Genomic DNA, 24,275 nt, shown 5'->3' with positions numbered 1-24,275 from the left:
ATGTGTTATCTACAATGTGAGATATGATAGCTGGCTTCAGCTAGTGAAACACTGGTTAGCTAAAAAGAGCTTACCATATCATATTTAAATTATTTTATAGCTAAGCCTTATGTTCTGTTGCTGTGCCACCATCAATTGTGCATATCTGACTCAAAGTTTTTTGTTGCTCCAGCTGCTGAAATGACACATTTTGCAAGGTCATGGGCAAAACAGCTAATGCTACAGTAACAGTTGCTAATGTACCTAGTGTAACATCAGTTAGCTACAAATTAGCCTTCAGTAGCGCTGGTGCTGACATTTATAAATGAAAGAAACTATTCAACATAAAAAAGTCTTAATACACAATTTGAATTAGCTTGAACTTAAAATGCACATTAGGAACAAGCAATTGGCAAACATGAACATTGTGATGATTATGTGAGTGTGATGGCTCATTGCATTAAAAAATGCTCCTCTCTCAGCTACATGCAGCTCAGCTCTACTGTTGTCATAACTACTCATTAATTTAGTTAATTTTATACTGTGAAAAGAGTAGGTGTAATAAGCTATGGCTAATCTATTTTGACAGTGACTCATTATTTTATAACCATGAGCATTTGGGTCCAATCTGTTTCTGTTTTTATTATTATTTTATTTCCCTGAAATCAAAGGGAAAAGTAAAGATGTCAATGTTCTCTTTTGGCTTTTAAGTGACAAGCACTCTTAACATATTGTGCATAATTTTCTATCACCCAATTTTCCACTTTTATCTAAAACTTTTATTAGACGGGCCAATGAGGTGTAGCAAATATTCACGGTGGTGAGATGGAAAAAGACTGAGGCACAGACTATAGACAGAACGTTGGATGCTGTCTGTGTTTCATTTTATTTCCAGTGCAAATGGATGTGCACAAACAGCTGCACGCCGATTTTCCTTCTCAAGCCCCATTTGAGCACAGTAAACATAAAACTGCAAGTCATTTTCTGTTTGTTTTGTAGAGACAGTGGGGTACCAAGATCCCGTATGGCCAAATGCTTGTGAACACACCAAGGGTAGTTGCGAGAGACAAGACACAACAGTGTAGGACAGGAGCTGTTTAATGTCTCTGTGTCTGACAAAATGTAGTGTGAGCTTGTAGACATAGACTGAAATTCTCTGTCTTTGTTGCGTTCTCAGCTGACACCAGTAGGAACCACCATCTTCTCTGGTTTCTGGGGGAACAATGGGGCGACAGACATCGATGACGGTCCCAATGGACAGATAGAGTACACGATCCAGTACAACCCGAAAGACCCGGTAGGTTATCCATCTGCCTGCTGCACTCTTCCGAGTGTGATGTAGCCGTTTAAAAAATCATCATGTAGGCTGATGGTTTAGCACTAGAATTTGGTTTCATAACATTTATATGAGAGCAAAGATTGAGCCAAACTCAACCAAAATTCACAATAAAAGCCTTTATGTTTACATATCTATTTATTTTATTGTTTAAAATTGATATCAGTAGAAGGCCCAGCAATTCTTCAGTGCTGTGTGTCTATGGGTTGATAACCAACCCATGCCTTGAAATCAAAAACATTGCCCACATAATGTTTTATGAGCCATTAGATTCCGTTTCTGAAATATTGTAAAAATATAAATGTTTGATGGTGTCAAAGTCAGATGGTGTGAAGAGTAAACCACTTCTCCCTGTCTTAAAGTTTAGTTGATTGACATATTTTGCATAAGTTAAAACTGGGCTCAGTAACAGATGCACTGGGGATTTGTTGCACAATGAAGAGTCAATTATTACTGATGATTGTATCATTTACTTGCTTCGTGAGATTAGATACAACACGCTTTCCTTAATCTCTTATTTCCTGTTTTCCCAAGAAGCTTTATTAATATGATAAATTGATGGAGATATAATGAGAACATAGAGAGTTTTAGTCTTCAAGTATCCGTAGAAATATCATGTTACTATCAGAATTTCAGCTCTCACTACTTTTTAATTTTTTTTTTTTACCTCTTTGCTTCATTTTTACTGTAGATTCCTATTGACTCCTTTCTGCTTGTATCTCCTATGTTTGTTCTTCTCTGTTTAGATGTGAAGCTTCTATGTTCATTGCAACTCAGCATAATAATAAAATCATCCTCTTGGCATTTCCTGCTCTATCTTCTATAGTCTCCCGCTGTTAATACGTATTTCAACTTGTCTGAAGTCTAAAAAAGTGAAAAATGTACAATTGACCCTTTCACTGACTCACTGTGTTTGTGTTTGTGATATATGTGTGTGTGTTTCAGACAGCCAACAGAACCTTTGACATCCCCTTGACACTGTTTGGCTCTGTCGTTCTAAGAGAAAGACTTAACTACGAGGAGATAACACGGTACCTGGTCATCATACAGGCGAACGTAAGTTTTGTTTGTTTTTTTATATTTGTCTGTTTGTGTGCCATGTAGCTACCAAAGACCAATTCTGAGGATGATATTGTATTTTTCCATATAATAGATATAAGAATGAAACAGGTAAGGTTTTCATCAGTGAGAGTTAAGTCTGCAGTATAGCGTTATTATTTCTTAGGTACATTATTATTATTATGGTAACATCACTGCTACACAGACTGCTCTGTTGGGTCAGCCTTAAGGGAACCGTAAGCGCATCCTTGATTATCACTAATGTCTTTGTTAATGTAATTGTTCCCCTCCTTTTATTTCACAGCACTGTGGTCAACAATATAGTTAAATTCACTCAACATGCAAAAGAGACTCATGGGGAACGGTGGGAGAACTTTTGAAGGATCTAAAGTGAGGCATGACAGAAAATTACTTAAGTAGCTGATTGCACCATTAAGGTTTGTGTTGTGACAAGAAAACCTTGCTTACAAATCCTTTGGTTCTCAACAAAGTATTCTGGCAAATATTCATATGTCTCAAGGCCCATTTACCCTGAAAGCATTATTAAAAGTCAACAGTACACTGAAAGATTAATGTGTTTCTGACTGCTTGAAAGCCTGACATATTCACTGTTCATCTGGATACAATATTAAGGGTGTTTTGAGTGGCTGTGGATTTGCTGAATAGAAATTCTCAGAAAGGCTTGTGTAAGAGACATGTGCCAGGAGGTAAAAGAACTGCTTGGAATATGGCTGACCTTTTCAGGGGATACTGAAATTTTATGTGAGAAAAAAAAAATTAAGCACTGATTGACTGAGCCACATGAACTTATAACCTTATCAAAATACGTTATCTAAAATAACAGAGTGATCATATCTTTTTAATGAGGTTTTTATATTTTATCACGTCTTACGTTTTACAGCTGTAAGAGAAAAGAATAGAGCAACATTTCCTTGTCTTTCTTGTGCTGTCAGGTGATTGACAGTGAGAAGAGCAATATGTAAATGCGATCACAGAGAAACACTCAATCCAGGTGTAATTAAATAACAGTAAAAGCGAAATTTCAACAATACTTAATAAAGGTTTATTGCCCCTTATCTTGTTTGGTTAATTTTCAAGCTTGTGAGGAAAAAAATGGTCAGTGGCAGAAAATTGCTTCTTTTAAAAAGAGGGACACAAGTGCTGATATATCCAGCTATGCTGTGTGATATGCAGACACCAACAGGAATAATGTGAAGGACACGGGGATCTAGATGACTTGCACAAACTTGAAATAGCTGATATTTTCTAAGAGGGGTTTTTTTCCCTGTGGGGGTGGACATGTGATTGTTGCATCGATTATTTACTGTGAGTTTCCAGTTGATTCCCTGATTTGGCTATTTTGTTCTGAGAGCTCCACAAAATAAAAAATAGAAAACACAGCTTTGTGTATATCTGGATTATCTTGAAATAAAAACTGAAAGCACAGCGGTTATATTGACCATTCAGATGAATAGGCCTGTTAAGTGTTTTTTGTGAATTTGCTGAGCAGCTTCCTTTGTAATTGGATGGTGGAAACTTCACCAAAGGTTGACAATGGCACTAGATTTTTAGATGTATACAGAAAAAGAGTGATTGTACATCCATGCCTAAGCAGAAATAAAAGTTTGTGAATAGCTTTACTTTTTGTGTTTGACTAGGACTAGTTGTGTTGATCTTTCACAGGGTCTCACTGAAACCCTGCTATAACAGCTTAAGGTCTTCTTCTGAATAAAAACTTAATAGTGTATACAAGCATCCATTTTTCATTCTGTGTGTTTCAAGGTCATATATTTTGGTGCAGGTTTGTTTTTTTTGTTTTTTTTTCAAGAGATCCTTGCCCAATACAAATATTTTCAGTGGAATGTATTACTGGCAACAAAATGTGGTACCACCTGGTGTAGTGTTTATTCTTATAAAATAACAAAAGCTGCCTGTATTTTTTTCATTAGAATGTACTTGAAAGATTAAGGCCTACATAATAGAAGCATTTTGAATGAGTTGTTTGTGTATTTCTGGGAGCAAGACTTGAAACATGTTGTGTGTGCTCCCTAATACAAATGATTGTCCAGTGGTTTAATTGTAGTAGTGTGCTGCACTACTAAGGTGTGCTAGGGAAAAATCTGTTACACCTGAGCATGTGTTTAGCAACTGGATTAGCTACAATTAACACACTGTGCATGTATCATGTAGGGGTAATTTTAAATGACACCAGTGAGACTAAGCTGTTGGAGTGTGGACAGAAACAGGCAGGAGTGGGAGTACCGCGATTGTGAGTGAAGGTGTTATCTTGTATTATTTCATTTATAAGTAAAATACTTTCACACTGTCTATTTAATCCATTGCTCCTATGCCCTAAAAAAAAAGCCACTCACTCACTTTATGCAACTCATTGAACAACAACAGATGGAGGTGAGTGGGAGCACTGCGATGTTAATTTGTAACGCAAACTTCATACTTTATTTGAGTTTATTTCATCCTGTGGTTAGAACAGTTTACAAAAATAGCTCATGCCAGTTCATTTGTTTTTAAAAGAAAAACTTTGAGTGAGTTAAAATCAATCACTAATTATGATTGAGGACACTTTTTTAAAATGTGTAAAAGCCTTCATACAACATTGTTAATGAAATACCTCCTATACATTATAATGTAACGAACAGAACAGTTTCTCTTTACCATGCCTGGGCTGAAACAGTTGTAAATGCTTTAGAAATGTGTTTAGTTGCTCTTGATGAGGTATAAATAGACATGAAGATGGAGAGTGGAGTAGACACCAGCCTTTGAAGGTATTGAGAGCTCCCGGCTTTGTTGATTTCCTGAAAATATTCAGCAGGACTGTGTTCACTTTTTATTCAATGCTTGAAGATGAAGATACACAAATATTGAAATATAAAAGTGCAAATAAGAAAGTGCTAAAAATGAAATTAAAACACTTTCTCGCTCTCTCTCTCCCTGTCTAGGATCGAGCCCCCTACCCCAGTGAGCGCCGTACAGCCACCACCACTCTGACTGTGGATGTACTGGATGGTGACGACTTGGGTCCAATGTTTCTACCCTGTACGCTTGTGGGAAACACCCGTGACTGTAGTCCCATCACGTACAAGGCTAATGTGCTGGAGCTGACAGAGCCGGTATGTGTGTGCCCTTTATGTAAATATATACTGTTTAGCAGTAGCAGTGTGTGTGCGAGTCTGCGTGCCTGTTGTCTTCAGTTCACACTTTTATTTAGTGCACTTCACTGACGTCGCAGTGGTTATTTTTTTAAGATTAGAATAAGGTTAATAGTGAGAAATAATCTCTATGGTGTTATTTATAAATACTAATATTTAATGTTTATAATCAAAACTGATGCTGCTCCTGTTGACTTTAGTAATATCACACACTATTTGTCACCAAATAATCTGTCAGCCCCCTTGACATCCATTGAAACTTAACAAAGGGAAATCCATCTTTACTCCGGCATCTCTTATATTACAGTAATAGACTGTGTGGCCAAGGATATCTGCTTTTTTCCAGACTTCTAAGCTTTCAATCAAGCTAAAACGTGTCTCTAGGACACAGCAGTTAAAGATAGAAATATGAAACATTTATTTTTTTCAGCTTGACATTAAAAAACTTGTGGCGCCACTAATCAGCTGCTAAATAATGAGAAAAAAAGGCTAAAATCATCCATGTGGCCTCAGAAAATATGCACTCCTGTTAAGTGTGTGAATGCAGAAACAAGGTTTTCATAAGCAATTAGCATCATTTAAAACAAGAAAAGTACTATTTTGATGATAAGAAGTCATTAGGCACCTAACCTATAGAGTGTGAAACGTCATTAACAATGATATTTTTTTCAGTTATATGACTATATTTATTACATTACAGATGGTTTCTTGTTTTGTACTCACTAACTGAGACTGTTCTGGACAAAATGTTTTCCTGACGGATCATAACGTGAATCTCTTATGTATGAACAAGTGTTACAAGAGTGAGTCTGCAACACTGTGGTATGTTTTTATGCTTACACTGCTGTATGTACCATATTGTATTTGTATCTCGGGCATTTAGCTGATGCTGTTATCCAAAGCGACTTGCAATACCACTTTGTAAATGAGACAAAGTTGCTGCAGGCAAAATCCTCAACTCTGACAAGTCAGCAGAGCATTCATCCTTTACCACACACACACACACACACGCACACACACTCTTGATGGTGACAAGCTAGCAGTGCATTCATGCCTAAACAAACCCCCCCCCCATCCACCTACACACACACAAACACCCATAACAGTGTCAGGGCAGTAGAGCAGTCATGCCTAACCGGACATTGTCTACTTCATCTCTGTGTTTATACTGAGATCTTTGTCACACGTGCACACACATATACACACCGACTTGAACACACACTCACGCACACACATATGCTCACTTTACTCCGGAGACACTAAGGCCTTCAAACTACTGCTGACACTACTGCCTTCAAACCCCCCTCTCTCTCTTATCTCTCCCGACTCACACATACACTCTTACTGACATGCACGCACGCACACACACACACACACACACACACACACACACACACACACACACACACTCTCTTCCCTTCCAGCCAAGGTACCAGAGGCACTGCGAGCAACAACAGGAGTAAATCAACTTTACACCTCGTGGTTTTGAGAAGGAGCAAGTGTAAGCAGACAAGGACAGGGTTTACGATAGAGAGGTGGTGGGGGCGGGGTGAAACAGTGAGAGAGAGAGAGAGAGAGAGAGATAAAGGCAGACACACAGGAAAAGTTATGCTCGGGAAATACTTGAGGGGTTTTAAAATCCGAAGCGATGCATAAAACACGTTGCATCTAACACAAAAATCGGGTCTCAGTTGTCAATTTGCTCCCAATACAGCACTGCTGAAGACTCCAGATGCTTCACTGATTTCAGTTTTTATGATCTTACACCATCACAGCAATAAGAAATGGAGTCTTACAGACAAACAAGGAGCTTCTCCTTTCTGTAAACTCTCATCACCTATTGATGATTTTCAAACTGTGATCTCTGTTCACTACAGGAGGACGAGTCCGTGCAGATGTCGGATTAAAGCTCATTTAGGAAACCTAATGGGCCTTTTTCATAGCAAACATTTGTCTGCATCCCATGCAGTTTTTAGGACCCTTGCATTGCACATGAGGGCGTACCAAGCCCCTAAATGGCCATTGTTAAAGCTACACCTGTGCTTCTCCAGCTGTGAGAAGTAATTAAGTCTATTAATAATGAGGATCTATTAGTAAAATCTATGCCAATCATTGATTCTGACCAAACCTGCATTTTATACTTGCCCTGTAATCTACTGTGGATCAGGACTATTCTTTATGGATTGGAGGCAGGCAGAACTTGTGAATGGAACTCTGATTTAACAATTTAATATTATTAGTTGCAAATATATTTAAAGGTGCACTCCTACAATTTGACACATGAACTTTGGTTTACTCTCCATTTGTCCCACTCTGTGAAAACAATTGTATAGTGTCTTGGGTAGATCTGATGGGAGCTTTTCCTAGCTTGAGAACATAAACCTTGTGGTGTCATCAGGGTTATCTCGGCTCGGTCTTGAAGCTACAAATGTATAGCAGAGAACATACAATGCATGGGCATTACCCATGCAGAAAGGTTTTAGCAAAAGATGCTACTCAGTTGCATCATGGGAAATATAGGATCCAGTATTTTTGAAGCTTGACCATACAACAGACTTAAATTCAGAATCCCTCAACCTCAGCTGCATCAATTTTCACCATTTTTTCTCCGAACAATGTTGAAGTGCAACACTGAGTCTTTGGAGTACACCTTTAATATCTTTTAGTTTTCACATTTTTGTAAAGGTAGATAGATTTATGCTCAGAAATAATTGGAGTGGAGAAATTAAATGTGAACCCACCTCCAGTTTGAATAATGTATCCATGAACTTGAATGCTTATCAGACACCAAGACCATGCAGAGTGGCTCTTATGATGAAAGATTTTACAACTCTCACTCTCAAAACTTATCACAGCAGCAGTAATTGTCGTCTCTGTCTACATGATTGCGAGGTATTCGCACAATGCTACAACGTGCCCGGTATTCACTCGTGAATGTGCACTTACACGAACCTGATTGACCAACACAATGCCAGGTGACCCTGCATTTCTTTCCCACTTCATCCCTCTGTGACATATCTACTGCCACTGAACACTAAAACTTCTTTTCTTATAAAATCCTACACTTCAAGTGAATTATCTCAGGTCATTGAAATAAATGCATGTTTATGATAACATCATGGTCTCTCCCATTAGATTTGCCTGAATGCACTCTCATTTATTCACAGCAGCTGTCTCTCATGGGCCCTGTTTGATTGATTAAGACTACACTTTGAAGCCATCCAACATTAGTGCCTTGATATGTTCTGCTTGAATGAACCCCAGTGTAGTGACTTCAGTTTAGAGTTCTTGTTTGTTCCCGTAAAACACCAGAGGACAATGATGACAGACAGACAGACGGACGGACGGATGGACGGACGGACAGACAGACAGACAGATAGATGTGATGAGAGGTGGAAAGGAGGGCAATGGAGCTGCTGTTGCAGAGGTAGAAGAAAGAAGGGGGAGGGTGGAGAGGAATGAACGAGGAGGAGAGTCAAGGCGCTATAATAGTTTGAGTCCTAATCAGACTGATAAGATATGACAACCTCAGAGCCTTAGAGCCAACGCAACTACTCGCTCTCTCTGTATTTCTCCCTCAGACACCCGGCGCACACACACAGATACACACCAAGATGCTGGTCATTTATGCCAAGGAGTTGGCTGTCAGGCCATGTTCACACATTCACTTCAAAAGCATTGCTGCCCCTGAAAAATGGATTAGAGCAGTACAGTAAACAGCCCCCCCCCCCAATACCTGACTAATCATTTCGTTTGTCATTGTGTCATACTGGCATTCAAGTTGCGTAATGGTGAACAAAACATCAAAGACAACAGAACTTCAGCTGTTTTCCACACGTTGCAGCAGTGCGGTGCACTGCATTGTGGAAATAGCAATCTGTTTTTTGTTTTTTTCATGTGATAGGAGGAGTGCTGTATCTCTGTTGCTCCACAAACAACATCTTGCCATGCGCTCCCGTACAGCTCAATGCTTGACACAAAGCCTCACCTGACCACTAGACGCCCACAGGGGCTTCTTCCCTCCTCTGTTGATCTTCTGCCCGCTCTCGGGATCAGCCACCTGCCTGTGCAGCTGCTGCTCATTAGTTCCCCACTATATATAAAAAGGCAGTTTCCCCACACTCACATTTGCCAGGTGGTGTTGTTCAGTTGTTGTAGTGTCTGAGTCACTCATGTCTGCTCGGTACCTGTTGCTGTTATTGTGCCTGCTGGTTCTGCAGTGTTTGCTCGCCTGATTCTGCATGTTTCTGACTACAAGCCTGGAAAGCCCAGAGAGTAAAGAGCCTTTTAATATTACCTGCTCAGTTTGTTGCGTCTCCTTGGGGGTCCACATTTTGGGCCTGTATCATTAGTTGAATTCAGCTTTTCAGGCTTGGTAATTGTGAGTAAGTGCTCTCACACAGTTTGCTTACATACTCCAGTAACCCCAGTTTTTTTTAAGCCTGCTCTGAGCACTTATTGAATGTGACTGTTTGCTCTTTTCTTGTTTATCTATGCTGTTGAACTTAGTTGCTTTGGGTTATAACTGTTGGTTGAACAAAACAAGCTACTTGAATAAATAAACTTGCACTTTGGGAGACTGAGGGTTTTTATTCCTTTTGGATTTTTTATAGACTGAAGCATATTTGAGAAAAAATAATCTGCAGAGTAATCAATAATGAAAATAATCATTAGTTGCAGCTGTAATTGAAGTAAGCCACACAGGCTAGTGAGCGTACAATCCCAGGGCCATGATGCAGTGAAGTACCTTCCGGACATTATTACATGTTATGAATTGCACTCATGTGTGACCAGTCAAAAAAATATAGCCAGAAGCTACACGGAACATTGTAATAAAGTAACACTGATGCTACTTCCAGATCTGCAGATGAAAACTAAAGGTTAACATGTTAATATTGAAACTATAAAAAAGAAAAAGAAGCTTGATAAAAGCCTGCTGAGAGTTTTATGACTGAAGACCTGTGAATATACTGCACAGTGTAGTCAAAAGCCTTGTTTTAAAACCAGACACAATTCAAAGTGAAAAGTTCTGTTCTGTGCTTTTAGTACTTTGTGAGAAAAGCAGAAGCATATGTGTTTGAGCCTTAAGTACGGGTGTGAAGGAGAGTTGTCTGTTGTTTCTGTAGCGGTGTGAGGGAGGGGCAGCAGACTCCTGTATGGATTGATTGGTCAGGGAATTGAAGGATCAGATCTGTCCACAAAATTCAAGTCAGTGTATTGAAGCTGAGCTTAGTTCTTACCAGTCACTTTTACTGGGCTTTTACCTTGCTTTATATTTCTGACATTTAAGAAATGATTTTCCATTGTGGTATTAGTTTCTCAGCGGCCTGGCTTTCTGTCTCTGATTCCTCCATTTTCTTCTCTGCGGCATTTACACCTTTCTCTCTGCTCCCTGTTTACCCCAAACTCCTGGCAGATTCATCTCCCCGCTTCCATATATTAACACCCTCTTTTACTCCACTTCATTACTCGCCATAACTTCTTCTCTGCCTGTGTCTCCCTCCTCTCCTCGCTCGCTCAGTGACAGGCAACAGGAGATATAGCTCTGTGATAGCTAGTAGATTTTAAGTGTTGCATGACAGGTGCACTGGTGACATATTGTATCATAGGAGGTGTATGAGTGTATAGAATTGCCTACAGTGTGTGTGCGCGTGTGTGTTTGCGTGTGTGTGTGTGTGCGCGCGTGTGCTCATTTGGGAATACGCAGTCTTGTTGGTCGTGCTTGGCTTGACATTTTACAGCTTTAGTGATAGTAGATTTTATCCTATAGACATGTTATGTTTGTCCCTTTGGGGGTCTTCGTATTCCAGACCTCAGCATATTGCACTATTATAAGTCAACGTTATAGCCCAGCCACACTTGCATACAAATATGGTTCCACACTTACGGACTTAAACAGTGCGTGTGCGTATACACAAGTAAAGATAACAACTTTTATGTGGAAAACTAATATTCACAATAAAAATAAGTCCTAATTGTTATTGTGTGTTATGGTTTTATTTTAACAGATGTAATTGTGTGGTTTTTTTTCTTCTCTGTGTGTGTGCTGCACATACACAGATTTTTATGCGTGGGTGTGAATGTGATGCCCTTCGTGTGATTTAAAGTATACCACTGTGTGTTTTTTGCCAACAACTTATTTTAACTCTCACCTGCTTTGCTGGCATGCTCAGAGCTTGTCGTTACATAAATATAGTAAATGGCAAAGGTAAAGCTTTTCTTTATATCTAAGGGACAACAAACGTTCCCTGCAAACTAAGCAGTGAATGTCATGTTGCAAGGTGAAGCTGGCTCTGTTTGATGCAAAGTTAAATGACCTAGTTGAAAGCTTGCTTGCTTGTTTGTTTGTTTGTGTAGTACACACACATCTCCATCATGATGTAAATTACCAGTGATTGTGTTCTGTTTGGATGCCTTTTCATAACTACTGTTTTTGTCATATTTTTAGGAGATGGTTCTGACTGTGACTATATGTCACACTGTTCAACTCACCTGCTTTCATTGCTTCTGTCTCCAGAATAAGGTGAATCCCCTCAATGTGACTCCACCCATACAAGCTGTGGACCAAGACAGAAACATACAGCCTCCCTCTGACAGACCGGGAATCTTATACTCCATCCTCATTGGTAGGTTGAAAATCTTTTTTGGGTTTGGATTGTTCTGCCATGAGGGTTGGGCAGTACAACAAATATATACAGTGAGATGATATACATGAGCAGCACTGCTTGATGGCAATATTGGATCCGCAGGCATCGTACATTGATAGAGATAGCGCTGTAATTCACATTGACACCGGCACATCTGTTCACACAGGGCTAATTGTTAATTGTTAGAAAAGGATCCTGAGGCTTTTTTTTTTCTTCAGGAAGAGACTTAAATGTTTAGGAGCAGGATTGACTCGGGAGAGTATGTGAAGTAATCATTGTGTGCTTGGAGCCAGTTTTGCGAAGGATAAGACATTTCCAAAATGACAGAGATGGAATTGACTGCCCATTAATGCTTCATAAGTACCTTAAGTTGAAAGTGATGTAACAGTGCACCGGCGAAAGGCATCTTGATTACTGTTGGAAGTAATAAAAAAACAAAAAAAAACAAGACTTTTACTGGTGAGGATGTGCATAGTCTGTAAAAAATTTACTGACATGTCTTGACACAGACTTGATTACATTTCCCAGACTCCTCCTGTGAAACTAATCTCTTTCTGAGTAAGGATTATGAGAGACAGTGTCACAAAGGGCAGACAAATCTGTTGCAACTTTGCAGCTCCTCTGAGATCTATGATTTAAAAGAAATGAGTGAATGAATAAAAAAATAAGAAGCTTTAAAGTTTAAAGATAGTGTTGTTAGATCCAGTGGAATTCATTAGACTCTATCAAGACTAATAGCAGTTGATAGTCACAAAATTATTTTATAATTTATTTATTTTGATACAAAGTTGCAATGAGAAAACAGAATGTGTTCATTCAGGCTTGGACACAAACACCCGTAATGACAAACACAGGAGGAATCACGCTGACTTTGAATGCAGCGTCCCTCAGTAGGAGCCAATAAAATCAGTGCTGGGCATAAAGATGCAACACATGCACGCACACACACTTAGAAATACACACTTGAGAAATGCGATTGTGTACATGTGCTCGTGTTTCTGCTCTTCTCACCAGACCCTTGATTTCCCTGCTGAGCAATGTAGCATTCCAAAGCACCATATATGTATTGTGTGTGTGTGTGTGTGTGTGTGTGTGTGTCTGTGTGTGTGTGTGTGTGTCTGTGTACCTCCCCACATTTGGAGGGCTGAGATGAGAAAACTGGGAGCATTAGCCATGCCTCCTTTTCTCCTTCTCTCCCCTCTCTCTTTTATACTCCCCTTAGACGCCCACCAAACAAACATATATTGATTCTTTCAACAGTTACTGATGTCTACCCTCTTTCTCTCCCTCACACACACACACTGGTTTCATTTTTTGTGTATTTTCTTTCTGCTCTGTTCTTTGTGTTCCTTGCTCTCTCTCCCTCTCTCTCCCTCCCTCCCTCTCTCTCTCTCTCTCTCTCTCTCTCTCTCTCTCTCACTCAGGCAAACCAGATTCCTATGCAGAATATTTCAGCTTGAACAGAACCACGGCGGAGCTCCTGCTACTAAAGCCCATCGATAGAGAACTCTACCGCAGATTTGATCTGGTTATCAAGGTGAGGAACACTAGAGCTGTGAACAGGGGAGGTTCAGCTTGAATTTCTCTGAGCATGTTTCTTATAGAAACTTCAGCCCTCCTCTTGGAATGTGCATTGCTTTTTTTTCTGCCTTTAACCCCCAAATATCCATCAAGCTGTTGATCACATCTGTAAGCTTAAATAAAGACTAACTGTTCCTTCTCAGTTTATTCACTTGGTGCCTCCTGGTTTATTTCAGTTAAAGGTATTCTACTCTGGCATTAATTGTAAAGTATTAGAGCTGGACTATGCTGTGTGAAGGTGTTTTTGGCTCAATTAGCCCAGTAATGAAATTATAGTAGCAAGTATACATCAGGTTCTGCTCTACTGAAATTGAAAATTGAATTTTTCCTGTATAGGATGTTTTGTTTTTGCTGTAGTTAAAGGTGTGTTTGGATTTGTATCTACACCGGCGTTAAACCCATGATACTCTTTTTTTTTTATGAAATGGCGCTGCATTAATTTTACTTTTGGGATAGCTACAGGTGTGAGAAGTAGACGACAGTGGCAAACAGAAAAGAAGATGCACAGGAGAGTACAGAAAGACGAACACAAAAACACACAGGCAATCAGACAGTTGCGCAGTCACACATTTTAGATTTGACTTCAATAAACTTTAAAAGTTGAATCCTTCCTATTCTTACTACACAAGATTATTTTGTCTATCCAATCAGCCTGACATACAAAGAGTCAAAAAGCAAAGGAAATCGCTTCCTTTAAACAGAAATGTCCTAGATTTCCTATTTTTTTTTCTGAAATGTATACCCTGGAGGGAAATATTTTCCATTTCAAAAGCTGACAAATTGAGCAAAAAGTATGTTTCTCTAAGATAAAGTCAGACATGCAACTAAACCCTATCAAAAACTTCACTACATCAATTCATTTATGTCCAATTGCCCTATACTTATAAAATAAATATAAACATGTGAAACGGGCCAGTTTTATTACCATTATCTGAGCTAAGAGCTCTACTGATCGCTGTTCAACATGTTTAAATACCACCTTAACAGCAGCAACACACAGAAGGTGAAGCATCACAGCATAAATGAACAATTATTTTTACCTCCCCTCTTTAGGCAGAACAGAACAATGGCCACCCCCTGCCAGCTTTTGCCAACCTTCAAATCGAAGTTCTGGATGAAAACAACCAGGCACCCTACTTCCTGGAGACCAGTTACCATGGCTACGTCAGTGAGGCATCGCCTGTGGGAACCAGTGTAGCGACCAACGACAGCCTGTCTACACCGCTGGCCATCATAGCTCTGGATAACGATGTGGAGGAGGTGAGGATAAAAACATACAGAGCTGTCACTGACGATATCAGAAGCTGATTAATTATATCAAATCAAAACACGGGTTATCAAAATATTCATTAATGTTGCGTATGGATGTAATATACAAATATACACAGATCTTTGCCCTTGTGTAAATAAATAAAGTTTTCTTTTTCACACATTGAAATGAACAAGATACGTGTCACTTATGATTTGTTGCATCTACTTCCTTTGTAGCTAACAGCCAATAAGACGCCTGTAGGTATCAGCTGAGTTCATTCATTCTGTCTTTACCTCCTTTTGTTGAGTTCTCTGAAGCTTCAACTGGTTGATATCGATGTTGTGTTTTTGAGAATCCATTTATTATCAATTTTAAAGCTCATTGACCAGTGTTTAATGGTCATGTAAAAATTCCCAGTACCAGGTGGTGATTAACCCATTGCTCAGCCCCCCGGCTACTGTTGATAGGCCTGTCAACCTTTCCATACTCTTACAGCACAGACAGTAGCAGTATTTACCACTCTGAAACTCCCAGTGGCACTGTACTGAATGGCACCACCTTAACTACAATGGCAGTGTTGCTAGTGGGAAATTGCTACATTTCAGAGACTCAAACTGTGTTATTGTAATAAAACAGCTGAATGTAGCTGCATCTGCTTGTTGACATTTCGCTTGGTGAATTTCCCTTTTCCCGGTGTGCATATGATGCCAGCTTGTTATTGTTCAGTTCTGGACATTCAGAAACACACGGTTTTTCATCCATCTTACAGTTCGAGCTGTGGTCAGCAGTGATTAGCTGCACCCACACGGGTCAGCGCAGGTCACAAACATACTGCTTAATCCATTCCTTACACTTTTGCTCTTTTGTTTTTGATAGCTAAATAAATAATAGATAAATCAATAAGATAAGACATGACTCTCTGAGCTCTCTGGATGCCAGGTATCACTCACTATAGCACCATGCACACTGCTTCTGTGTGGAGAAATCCAAAGTTTGACAGGCCTGCCATGCCCCTCTTATGATTGCTAAGCTATGGTTGGACAGTCATTATTTGGGGGAGGGGTTAAGCCAACAGTCATTTGTTACGTTTATATGGTCTGGTACTGTATAACCTCATATCCTGGCTTGATAGAAAAGAAGCACTAACCCGTTGTAACCGACAAGGTCTCAAATGTGATACAGAACTAATTCCTGCCTTTAAACACAAATCGCCTTGTAAACAAAGCAAGCAGCATGGTGGCCATGTTTAAACTTACCATACAGAAATGAAGGATTGGTCTGCTGAAGTGTCTGTTTCTATCCTTCCTTTTTCTACTGGATCTCTCCTTTGTGCCTTGCTTGCGGTGTGTGAAGTGCCCTATCTAATTTTCCTGTGAATCTGGATAGTAAAACCATTTCCCCTCTTAAATTGCCTCTTAGTGATAATGTAAGAATTTACAGTACTGCAACATTGTTATCGCCAATGCTTTCCCGAGAGCTTAGTTTGTTTAAGATGTTGCATAGTCATTTTGACAACAACAAACTCTGGTTCATTGCTTTCTTAAAAGACCCCCACAGCAGGGCATGGGCTTAGTGGGGATAATGTTTGTATTTCTCAGACTGTGTGTGTGTGTGTGTGTGTGTGTGTGTGTGTGTGGTGATTGATATATGTTGAGTTATTTTAAATATTGCTAACCCTGGTCTTTCCTCCAGTATTAAGTACCAACAATGATGATTAGTCCTAATTGCTTTTATGCGTCGTCCATCACTTTTATTTATGTGTGTGCATCCGACTGTCGTGAGTGTCTGTGTGTGTGTGCGCGTCCTTAGCTCTGTGTTTGTTTATTTATGACTCAATATCCACACTGGCTACATCGGCAATATTATCCCCCCCCCCCCCTTGCCGTTACCCTGCTGAGCCAGCCTTATCTAGAATGAGAGCTCACACACGCGCGCACGCACGTACGAATGCACGCACGCACACACGCACATAGCGTAGACACAGGGGAAGTGACTGTGTGGGTAATGTCAGAGGAGGACTTGGATGAGGATTGCCTCTCCATCACTTATTATAACACACACACACACACACACACACACACACAAACACAGTCCTGTTGGAATAATCTTTATGTCAAGAAAACCTTGTTGTTTGTTGATGATGTTCATTCACCTTCTCCATCTTTGCTGTTTTGCATATGGACGCATCTGTTTTTCCATTCATACATTCAGGTTTTTACTTTGAATTGTAATGATAATTTAATATTTCAAATATATCCATGGAGAGAGTGACACACAAATGGGTATAGTTCATTGCCCAGTCTTCTTAAAACTCTTGGTGCTCAGTGTAGTCATCATTACATTGTTGTGGTTATATTGGGCGGCTCTCCAGCAGCAGTAACTTCCCTGGGTGATGTAAGGGTAAAAACTGAAATGCTCACGGTTCTAAAGCCTCCTCTATACCTCTTAACATCTGTTTCTCTCTTCAACAGACCAGGGATCCTCAGCTCCAGTTCTCCTTGGACAGCTATTCTAATGTTTTCTCTATGTCTGCCACTGGAATCAGAAGATATCTCACCCTGGTGCAGCCACTGGACAGAGAGACGCAGGACTCCTATACATTCACGGTACTCTAGAGCCTTGGCATTTGTGTGCAGTATATAGCAACATGTGTGTGTGGTATTGTATGAGAGAGAGAGAGAGAGAGAGAGAGAGAGAGAGAGAGAGAGAGATGATGCCTGTCAGTGCATTTGAATACCACACTTCAAATCCAATACCCTTGATAAAACCGTAGCAGGACTTTTATCTAGAGAAGAAAACATGAAGCTAGATAAGAGGAGAGGTGAAAGAGGCAAGAGGAAGAAAAGAAAACAGGGAACATGCGAGTTTCACTTACCTCCACTACTGTTTAAATATGGCTTTCATTTTATATTGTAACGTCTTTCACGAGTGATTGACTTGTTTCTAGCATTCAGGCCAGTACTTAGCTCTTCCATTGCACAGTGCAGAAATAGATGTAGAGAACGGGACATACTTACAGTGGTTCCGTCTTAGGCCTCTTTGTGTACCTCTCACCATCAGTTTGTCTGTTTCTGTGTGACTCTGTCTGTTTTGTCTCCTTCCCTTCCTCTGGTCCACTATTCCCTTTCATCCTCCTTTCTTTTGTTGTTGTTCTCCCTCTCAATGTGCCATTCTTCCTCTCTTATCTATTTTATTTCAGTGCAATCTAATTCAACCATGTCTTTATTGGTAGAGAGAGACTGCCCGTTGCCAAGCACAAAGAGAGAGTGTGTGTGTGTGTGTGTGTGTGTGTGTATGTGTGTGTGTGTGTGTGTGCGTGCGTGTGTGTGTTTGTTTGTGCATGTGTCGGTGTGTGCACATGCCTCAGCATATGATGTACAGCGTTTCATACAGCAGTCTGTTATCTGTCAAGTTCAGCCTGGTCACACTGGTAGTGTCTGTTTGTGTGTGTGGGAGTGCAGCGCATTGTACGACGTGATGTGTGCTTTCGTGTGTGTGCGTGTGCGTGCATGCAGCTGTTTGGAAGTTAAAGATGGGAAAAGCAGAGGGTCTGGTATATTGATTGAAAGGCAGAGGTGTACAGTAATCATCATGAAAGCCTTGCAGGAGAAATTAAACTCGAGGAAGAGTGAGTGAGTCAGCTATGAGACCTAGAGGATGATTTTCATTTAAAGGAGTCAATCAGCTTGTTGGCAGATGAGCTTGTGGAGGAGATTGGTATCGGTGGAAAAGCTGCTGTTGATATGCACTGTGTGTGATTGCTAAAACATGGGGAAATATATGTGTTAGTTCAATTTGCCGGGGTAAGAGAGGGGAAAGGCTCAAAAGACACCAAAAAAAATGACAGTTAATTAATTGTGAATGCAAAGCCACTGTATCCTGCTTTACCAACATTTTAAATGAAAACATTTCTTTTTACATACAAGAGCATGAATGCTATGTTTGTGTGTTAATTAAAGGACAGAGGAGACCAAGATCTTATGACTAAAGCCTCCTGGTGACATTAAACATGAACACCATCATAACATATGTATAACAAATAGTGGTGTGAACACACTTTACAGCATGTATAATAATGTTTTAAATAGACTGGGAAAATATTAAATAATAAGCTAAAGCCAGCAGGTGGTTAGCTTAGCTTAGCACCTTAGCTTGGACTTGTAAGCATGTGAAACGGCTAGCCCAGCTCTCTTCAGTTGACATTGTAATTACAGCCATAAATGGTTGTTTATGCTTGTTTTTTTTATATATATTTGGTATAGATTAAATTTAAATTTAATGAAAGGTAGTAGAGTCAACAGTCATTGTAAGGACTATGTATGTATGTGAAATTAAATATAGGGGAGACAGCTGGGACGGATTAGTTCAAAGATTTTTAAGACTTTTCAGCTGCACCCACAAGAACGTGTAAATAAACCCAGAACAGGGATTTAGATTGAAAATGTACAGAGCAATTCCACCTCAAAAGAAACAAGGAAACAAACACAACACTATCAGGTTGTCAGGAAGGTATTGAGCACACAGTCCGCCCACCTCATGATTCTCCAAAGGTAGCTTTTTGTAGCTCAGCTGAGTGTAACTTTTTCTGCAAGAAGGAACATTTTGGTTTTTGCTCTTGTCAACAAAAAAAAAAAACTGTATATATTCTTGTTTTTCCCCTCCCCATGTGTCTCTGTCTTTCTAGCTTATAGCATCAGATGGCGTCCAGCAGAGCACACCGGTTACCGTGACAGTAAAGGTGTTGGACGCGAACGACAACACTCCGACTTTTGCCAATGTCTCTTATAATGTCAACCTGTTTACTGATATGATGCCTGGAGAAACTGTGTTACAGGTACACACTGTCACAGACTACTTATCAATAACACAGTTCTTCAAATGTGTAGCATTAGAAACAGTCTGCACATAATGTAAAATGAATTTAAAACTTCATATTATTGTGTAAGAATAAACGTGTGAGTGTTTAGACACATGGCTGTCTTGTGTGTGTCTCTTCCCAGCTGTCAGCAGTAGATTCTGATGCAGGTCTCAACGGTCAAGTCACTTACCGGATCTTAGCTGGTGCCCAAGGACACTTTCTTATTGGAAACAGGTAATTATATCACTTGCACTGTAATAATGTGCATATAAGATACTATATCATTTAAATGTTTAATTTGCCTTCTTGCTCCTGAATTAGAAGAAAAGACTGATGCCACTGTCATTTTTCTATGCCAAGAACGAGAACTGTCAAAACACAGGTGACCTACACTGAATGCTGTGCCTGAACGCATCTTGTGTAGGCACTGACAGAGGGCTGAAGCTGCAGCTGCTGCTTCTGCTGCTCTGCTAACATACTTCTTTCACCACACAGGCTGTGCTAACATTGTGTAAAGCTCACTTATTCACATGTTCTATCTTTGTCTGTACAAAAAAAGGAAGTGTGAAAATTACATGTTGTAGTTTTACAGGGGGGTTATGTATTGGACTATTTCTTGGCTGGGTGCAGTCACTTCCTGGAGTCTTGTTGTCACTCATCCAGCAGGGACCAAATCTCAGCAAGGAAGCGAATAAGCACATTTGCCAAAATGTCAAGCAATTCCTTGAACTAATTAAGAGGATTCTTCAGTGTAAAAAAATGTCAGTGCTGCTGTTCCACTTGCAAGATGACAGAAAAATGCCTCAGTTACCTGGATGTGTAGATTTCTGTGGTATTGATGTTATTAATGATGGTATCAAAGGTAACTTGTGCAGGATTTGTAAATGCAAAACTATGATGTTGATAATTAATTGTCATAGACAAATAAGGCCATTAATGAGACAAGATGTGCCACAATTTAAAATATGGTGTGGAGCATCAAAATTAAAATGCTGATGTTTTAATAATTCATACTTGTGTGTAATTATGTAATGAACTCTTTTCACAGCACTGGAGTCATCACTGTGGCACCAGGGGTCGAGCTGACTGTGGGGCGCAGCTACGCTTTGACTATAGAAGCTATGGACAATGGGCCTGCACCTCATAGAAGGTAAGGCTTTCTCTCTGTCTTGCTTCATCAGTCTTTTTCCTCTTGTCGATCTGAAGCTGAGGCATGATAGGTCATCAGATTTCCACAGCTTTTTCACACACTCACTGTCAGACACTCCACACTACTCTCCATCGCTCCCTTCTTGTTCATCTTTCCGTGCCGTTCTCTCCATCTACTCACCATTTTCAGGTGAGGTGTTTTCATTTTTAGAAATGTGTCACGAATTCTAGTTTCATATTGGAAAATGGCAGGGAAGGAGTCTAAGAGAGGAAAATGGATAGTGTATGCGTGAGAAGGAAAGGAGAAAAGGGAGAAGAGTAAAGCAGAGTCAAAGGTAATGAACGGTTGCCTCACTGCTAGTTATTCTACTTGAGAAATCTAAAGGAAATTATACCGTCTGCATGTCAGAGAGGGGACAAGTTCAGCAAATGCAAAGGGACATAGCATCTTGGATAAATGCCACACATGGTAAGATAAACAAAAAATACTGCACTCTGCTCCTCTCACACACAAGGATAAGGACTGGCTTGATAAGGTGACATTTCTTTAACTTTTGTTCCCCCCGTCCGCATGTTTCCTGTCTCCTGCCCTTCTTCTCTCCTTCATGGATTAAATCAATAAGGAGCCATAACTGTCACCAACTCACACCACTCCAGTTTATTCTCCAACTCGCCTCATTTCATGGAAAAAATAGGCTGATACTAATATTGTGTAAACTCTGTGTGTATTGATTTGGTAGCTAAAGTCTGGCAGAGAGCACTTTTTAGATTGTGAAATTTTAGTTTTCAAAATAGCCGTGCAGTATCTGAGAACAGAAGCAAATCCAGCCATTGAGCTGTTCACTCACTGGAACATGGTCAAACTACACCGCTCCACAGATTGATGGAGCAGCTGCACTGGCAGAGAGTTTGATTCCTTGAGTGTTTTTTTTTTTTTTTTTTTTTTGGCGGCACCATGCCTCCAAGTTTGCTCGAGAAACATTATAGAACAGGGACTCAGTGGGAACATGCCGTGTGCTTTTGCAGGTTGCAGAAAAGGGGGACAACGTGCATCAAAAGGTGTTAGCTCCTTCTGATGCATGTTTTCACCCTTTTCATTTCCCTCCCAGTTTCCTTTTTTTTCTTGTCTTGTTGCATATCATCAAATACAGAAACACCAAAAGGAAAACTCAAAAAAAAAAAAATAAAAATGTGAGAAATTGACATCAGTGAAAACAAAAGCTGTGCAAAATGAGTTATAGCAGCAGCCTAAACAACAGCCTGTTGTTTGTTCATAATCAAAGCACACCTTGGTGAAGTTCTTGGTGTTTTGCACTTGGGCACATCTTAACAAAGTGATAAATTAACACTGCAGTGTCCTTTGCAGACAGGAAGTCCTTGCTGCTCCAGCAACAAGCATAGAACAAAAGCAACATTTGGGCATACACACAGGAACATTTAATAAAGATTTTCCATCTAAAGCTAAACAGGAAAAGGCATAGTGCAATACAGAAGCAATTGGGCTTTGTGAAAGGAAGTCTTTTACTTTTATAGGTTCTTATCTGTCAATCAGGAGTCTCCCTCGTTGATTATTTCAAAACACATATGAGGAAGTCGCTGTCAGATGTTTAACAAATGGTTAAGATGCCACCTGGTTAAATGTTAGAATATAGGAAAGCAGTGTGAACATTTTGTGTATGACAGTGGGTCCATCAGACGTTACCTCTCCTGTGAGCATTTCTGAACTACTGAAGTGCTCGTCACTCCAGATTACTGTCTGGACCTGAATGTAGAGTCTTAGAGACCTGACGCACCAAGCCAAGCTGAAAGAACCCAGCCTGCCGTTTAAAGGATAGATTCATTTTTCACATTCACATTTTTTTTGTTTGTTTTTTTGCTCGCCGCTACCAGTCCTCCATTCCTCATTAGAAGATCCCTTCTGCAGTTTCAGTAGAGGTGATAGGGGACAAAATCCACAGTTCAAATTCTGTGCAAAAGTTTATCTGAAGTTAATATAAAGCTCCCATCTATATTGAAGGGGGGAATTTAATACCTGTAAATATGGTCTAAAGGCATGCTGGGAATACAATTTAATAATTCATATTAAATCGAAAAATGAGGAGAAACTGCTTAAAAGAGAAATCTCTGACTGACTGCACTTCACCCTGATCCAATATGCTCAATCAAACCAACGGGTGATGGTAGAGGCCACAACCACAAAAACTAAGGGGGATAGTCAGCTACAGATGCTCAGTGATATAAGTTGACTGTTGGCTCGCAAATCAAAGCTTTGTCAAGTAACACAAATTAAATTGCTCCAAAAGGTGACTGTCTCATAAATCAATCCAGTTTAACAAAACTAATAATGAAAATTATTATGATTGCTTGCTTATATCTGTATTAAAATGACAAAATATATATTTTTAGATGTCAATATTGCAGAAAATGGCTCTCAGCAATAATTGTCAGTCATCTTGAAAGATAGAATCCTCTCTCCTCCTCGCACTTGGCTCCAGCTATGTATCTGGCAAATCAATACAGAATGTGAACCACTGCAGATTGAGGTGGTTCCAGTGATTGGCTCACAGATTGTCCCCAAATTTCCCCAGACCCCCTGTTTATCTCAGCTGAAAACATAACCTGCAAAACCAATCAATATCTATGTCTGCTACCTGATTTGTTAAAACTTCGGGTCAGCACCCAAAATGAGCTGTGTGTCCTCTTCCTGCTGGGCGCCAACAAGACATGTCACAGTATTTTTAAAAAAAATGAGCTTAGATCCCAGCTTGTGCACCTTGCATATCTCTGTTAGAGTGGGGTGGGGGGGGTTGGACCTGTTGGAGAACCCTGGACATTCTGTACAGGCTTCATTCATCTTAGGAGTGCTTTTGCATGGCCTAGTTAGATGCTCCCCAGAATACAGAAAACAGCTCATGCTCAGGGGTCTCATTTATACTTTCATCAAACTGGAGGGTAAGAGAGAAAAGAGGGCACCACCAGAGAGACGAGATGAGCTAGGATAAGATGTTGGATAAATAGCTAGATAGAGAGAGATAAAGAGAGAATTTTACACTGTACCGTACAAGGCATGTAGTACATTATGGAGGTGGTGTGAAGTCACTGTTTCTGAACAAGCAGTGATGGGCAAGTTACTTGAAAAAAACTTATTTAATTACCCAAAACATACTACATGATATTAATTACTCAACAGCAAAATGAATTACTTGTATTACTTGTCACCTTACTTTCGTCCCTAAGCCCAAGTCAT

General features: G+C 39.9%; 1 protein-coding gene across 1 annotated transcript in view; it reads left to right on the top strand.

Annotated features, from left to right (window-relative positions):
* LOC111219615 (protocadherin-15-like) overlaps positions 1-24,275 on the top strand; it is a 131,866-nt gene that overhangs the window by 12,603 nt on the left and 94,988 nt on the right. Inside the window, exons 5-14 of the mRNA XM_022742330.1 lie at positions 1,157-1,276; positions 2,261-2,371; positions 5,332-5,502; positions 12,059-12,167; positions 13,613-13,725; positions 14,823-15,029; positions 17,493-17,627; positions 19,706-19,855; positions 20,022-20,113; positions 20,928-21,029. Coding sequence (XP_022598051.1) covers positions 1,157-1,276; positions 2,261-2,371; positions 5,332-5,502; positions 12,059-12,167; positions 13,613-13,725; positions 14,823-15,029; positions 17,493-17,627; positions 19,706-19,855; positions 20,022-20,113; positions 20,928-21,029 — 1,310 coding nt within the window. The remainder of the gene's footprint in view (positions 1-1,156; positions 1,277-2,260; positions 2,372-5,331; positions 5,503-12,058; positions 12,168-13,612; positions 13,726-14,822; positions 15,030-17,492; positions 17,628-19,705; positions 19,856-20,021; positions 20,114-20,927; positions 21,030-24,275) is intronic.

The sequence above is a fragment of the Seriola dumerili genome, unplaced genomic scaffold (assembly GCF_002260705.1).
Source record: "Seriola dumerili isolate Sdu_G_001 unplaced genomic scaffold, Sdu_1.0 BDQW01000068.1, whole genome shotgun sequence".
In the NCBI taxonomy this organism is placed as follows: domain Eukaryota; kingdom Metazoa; phylum Chordata; class Actinopteri; order Carangiformes; family Carangidae; genus Seriola; species Seriola dumerili.
The sequence above is the reverse complement of the archived record's forward strand: the minus strand, read 5'-3'. Positions and strand labels throughout refer to the sequence as shown.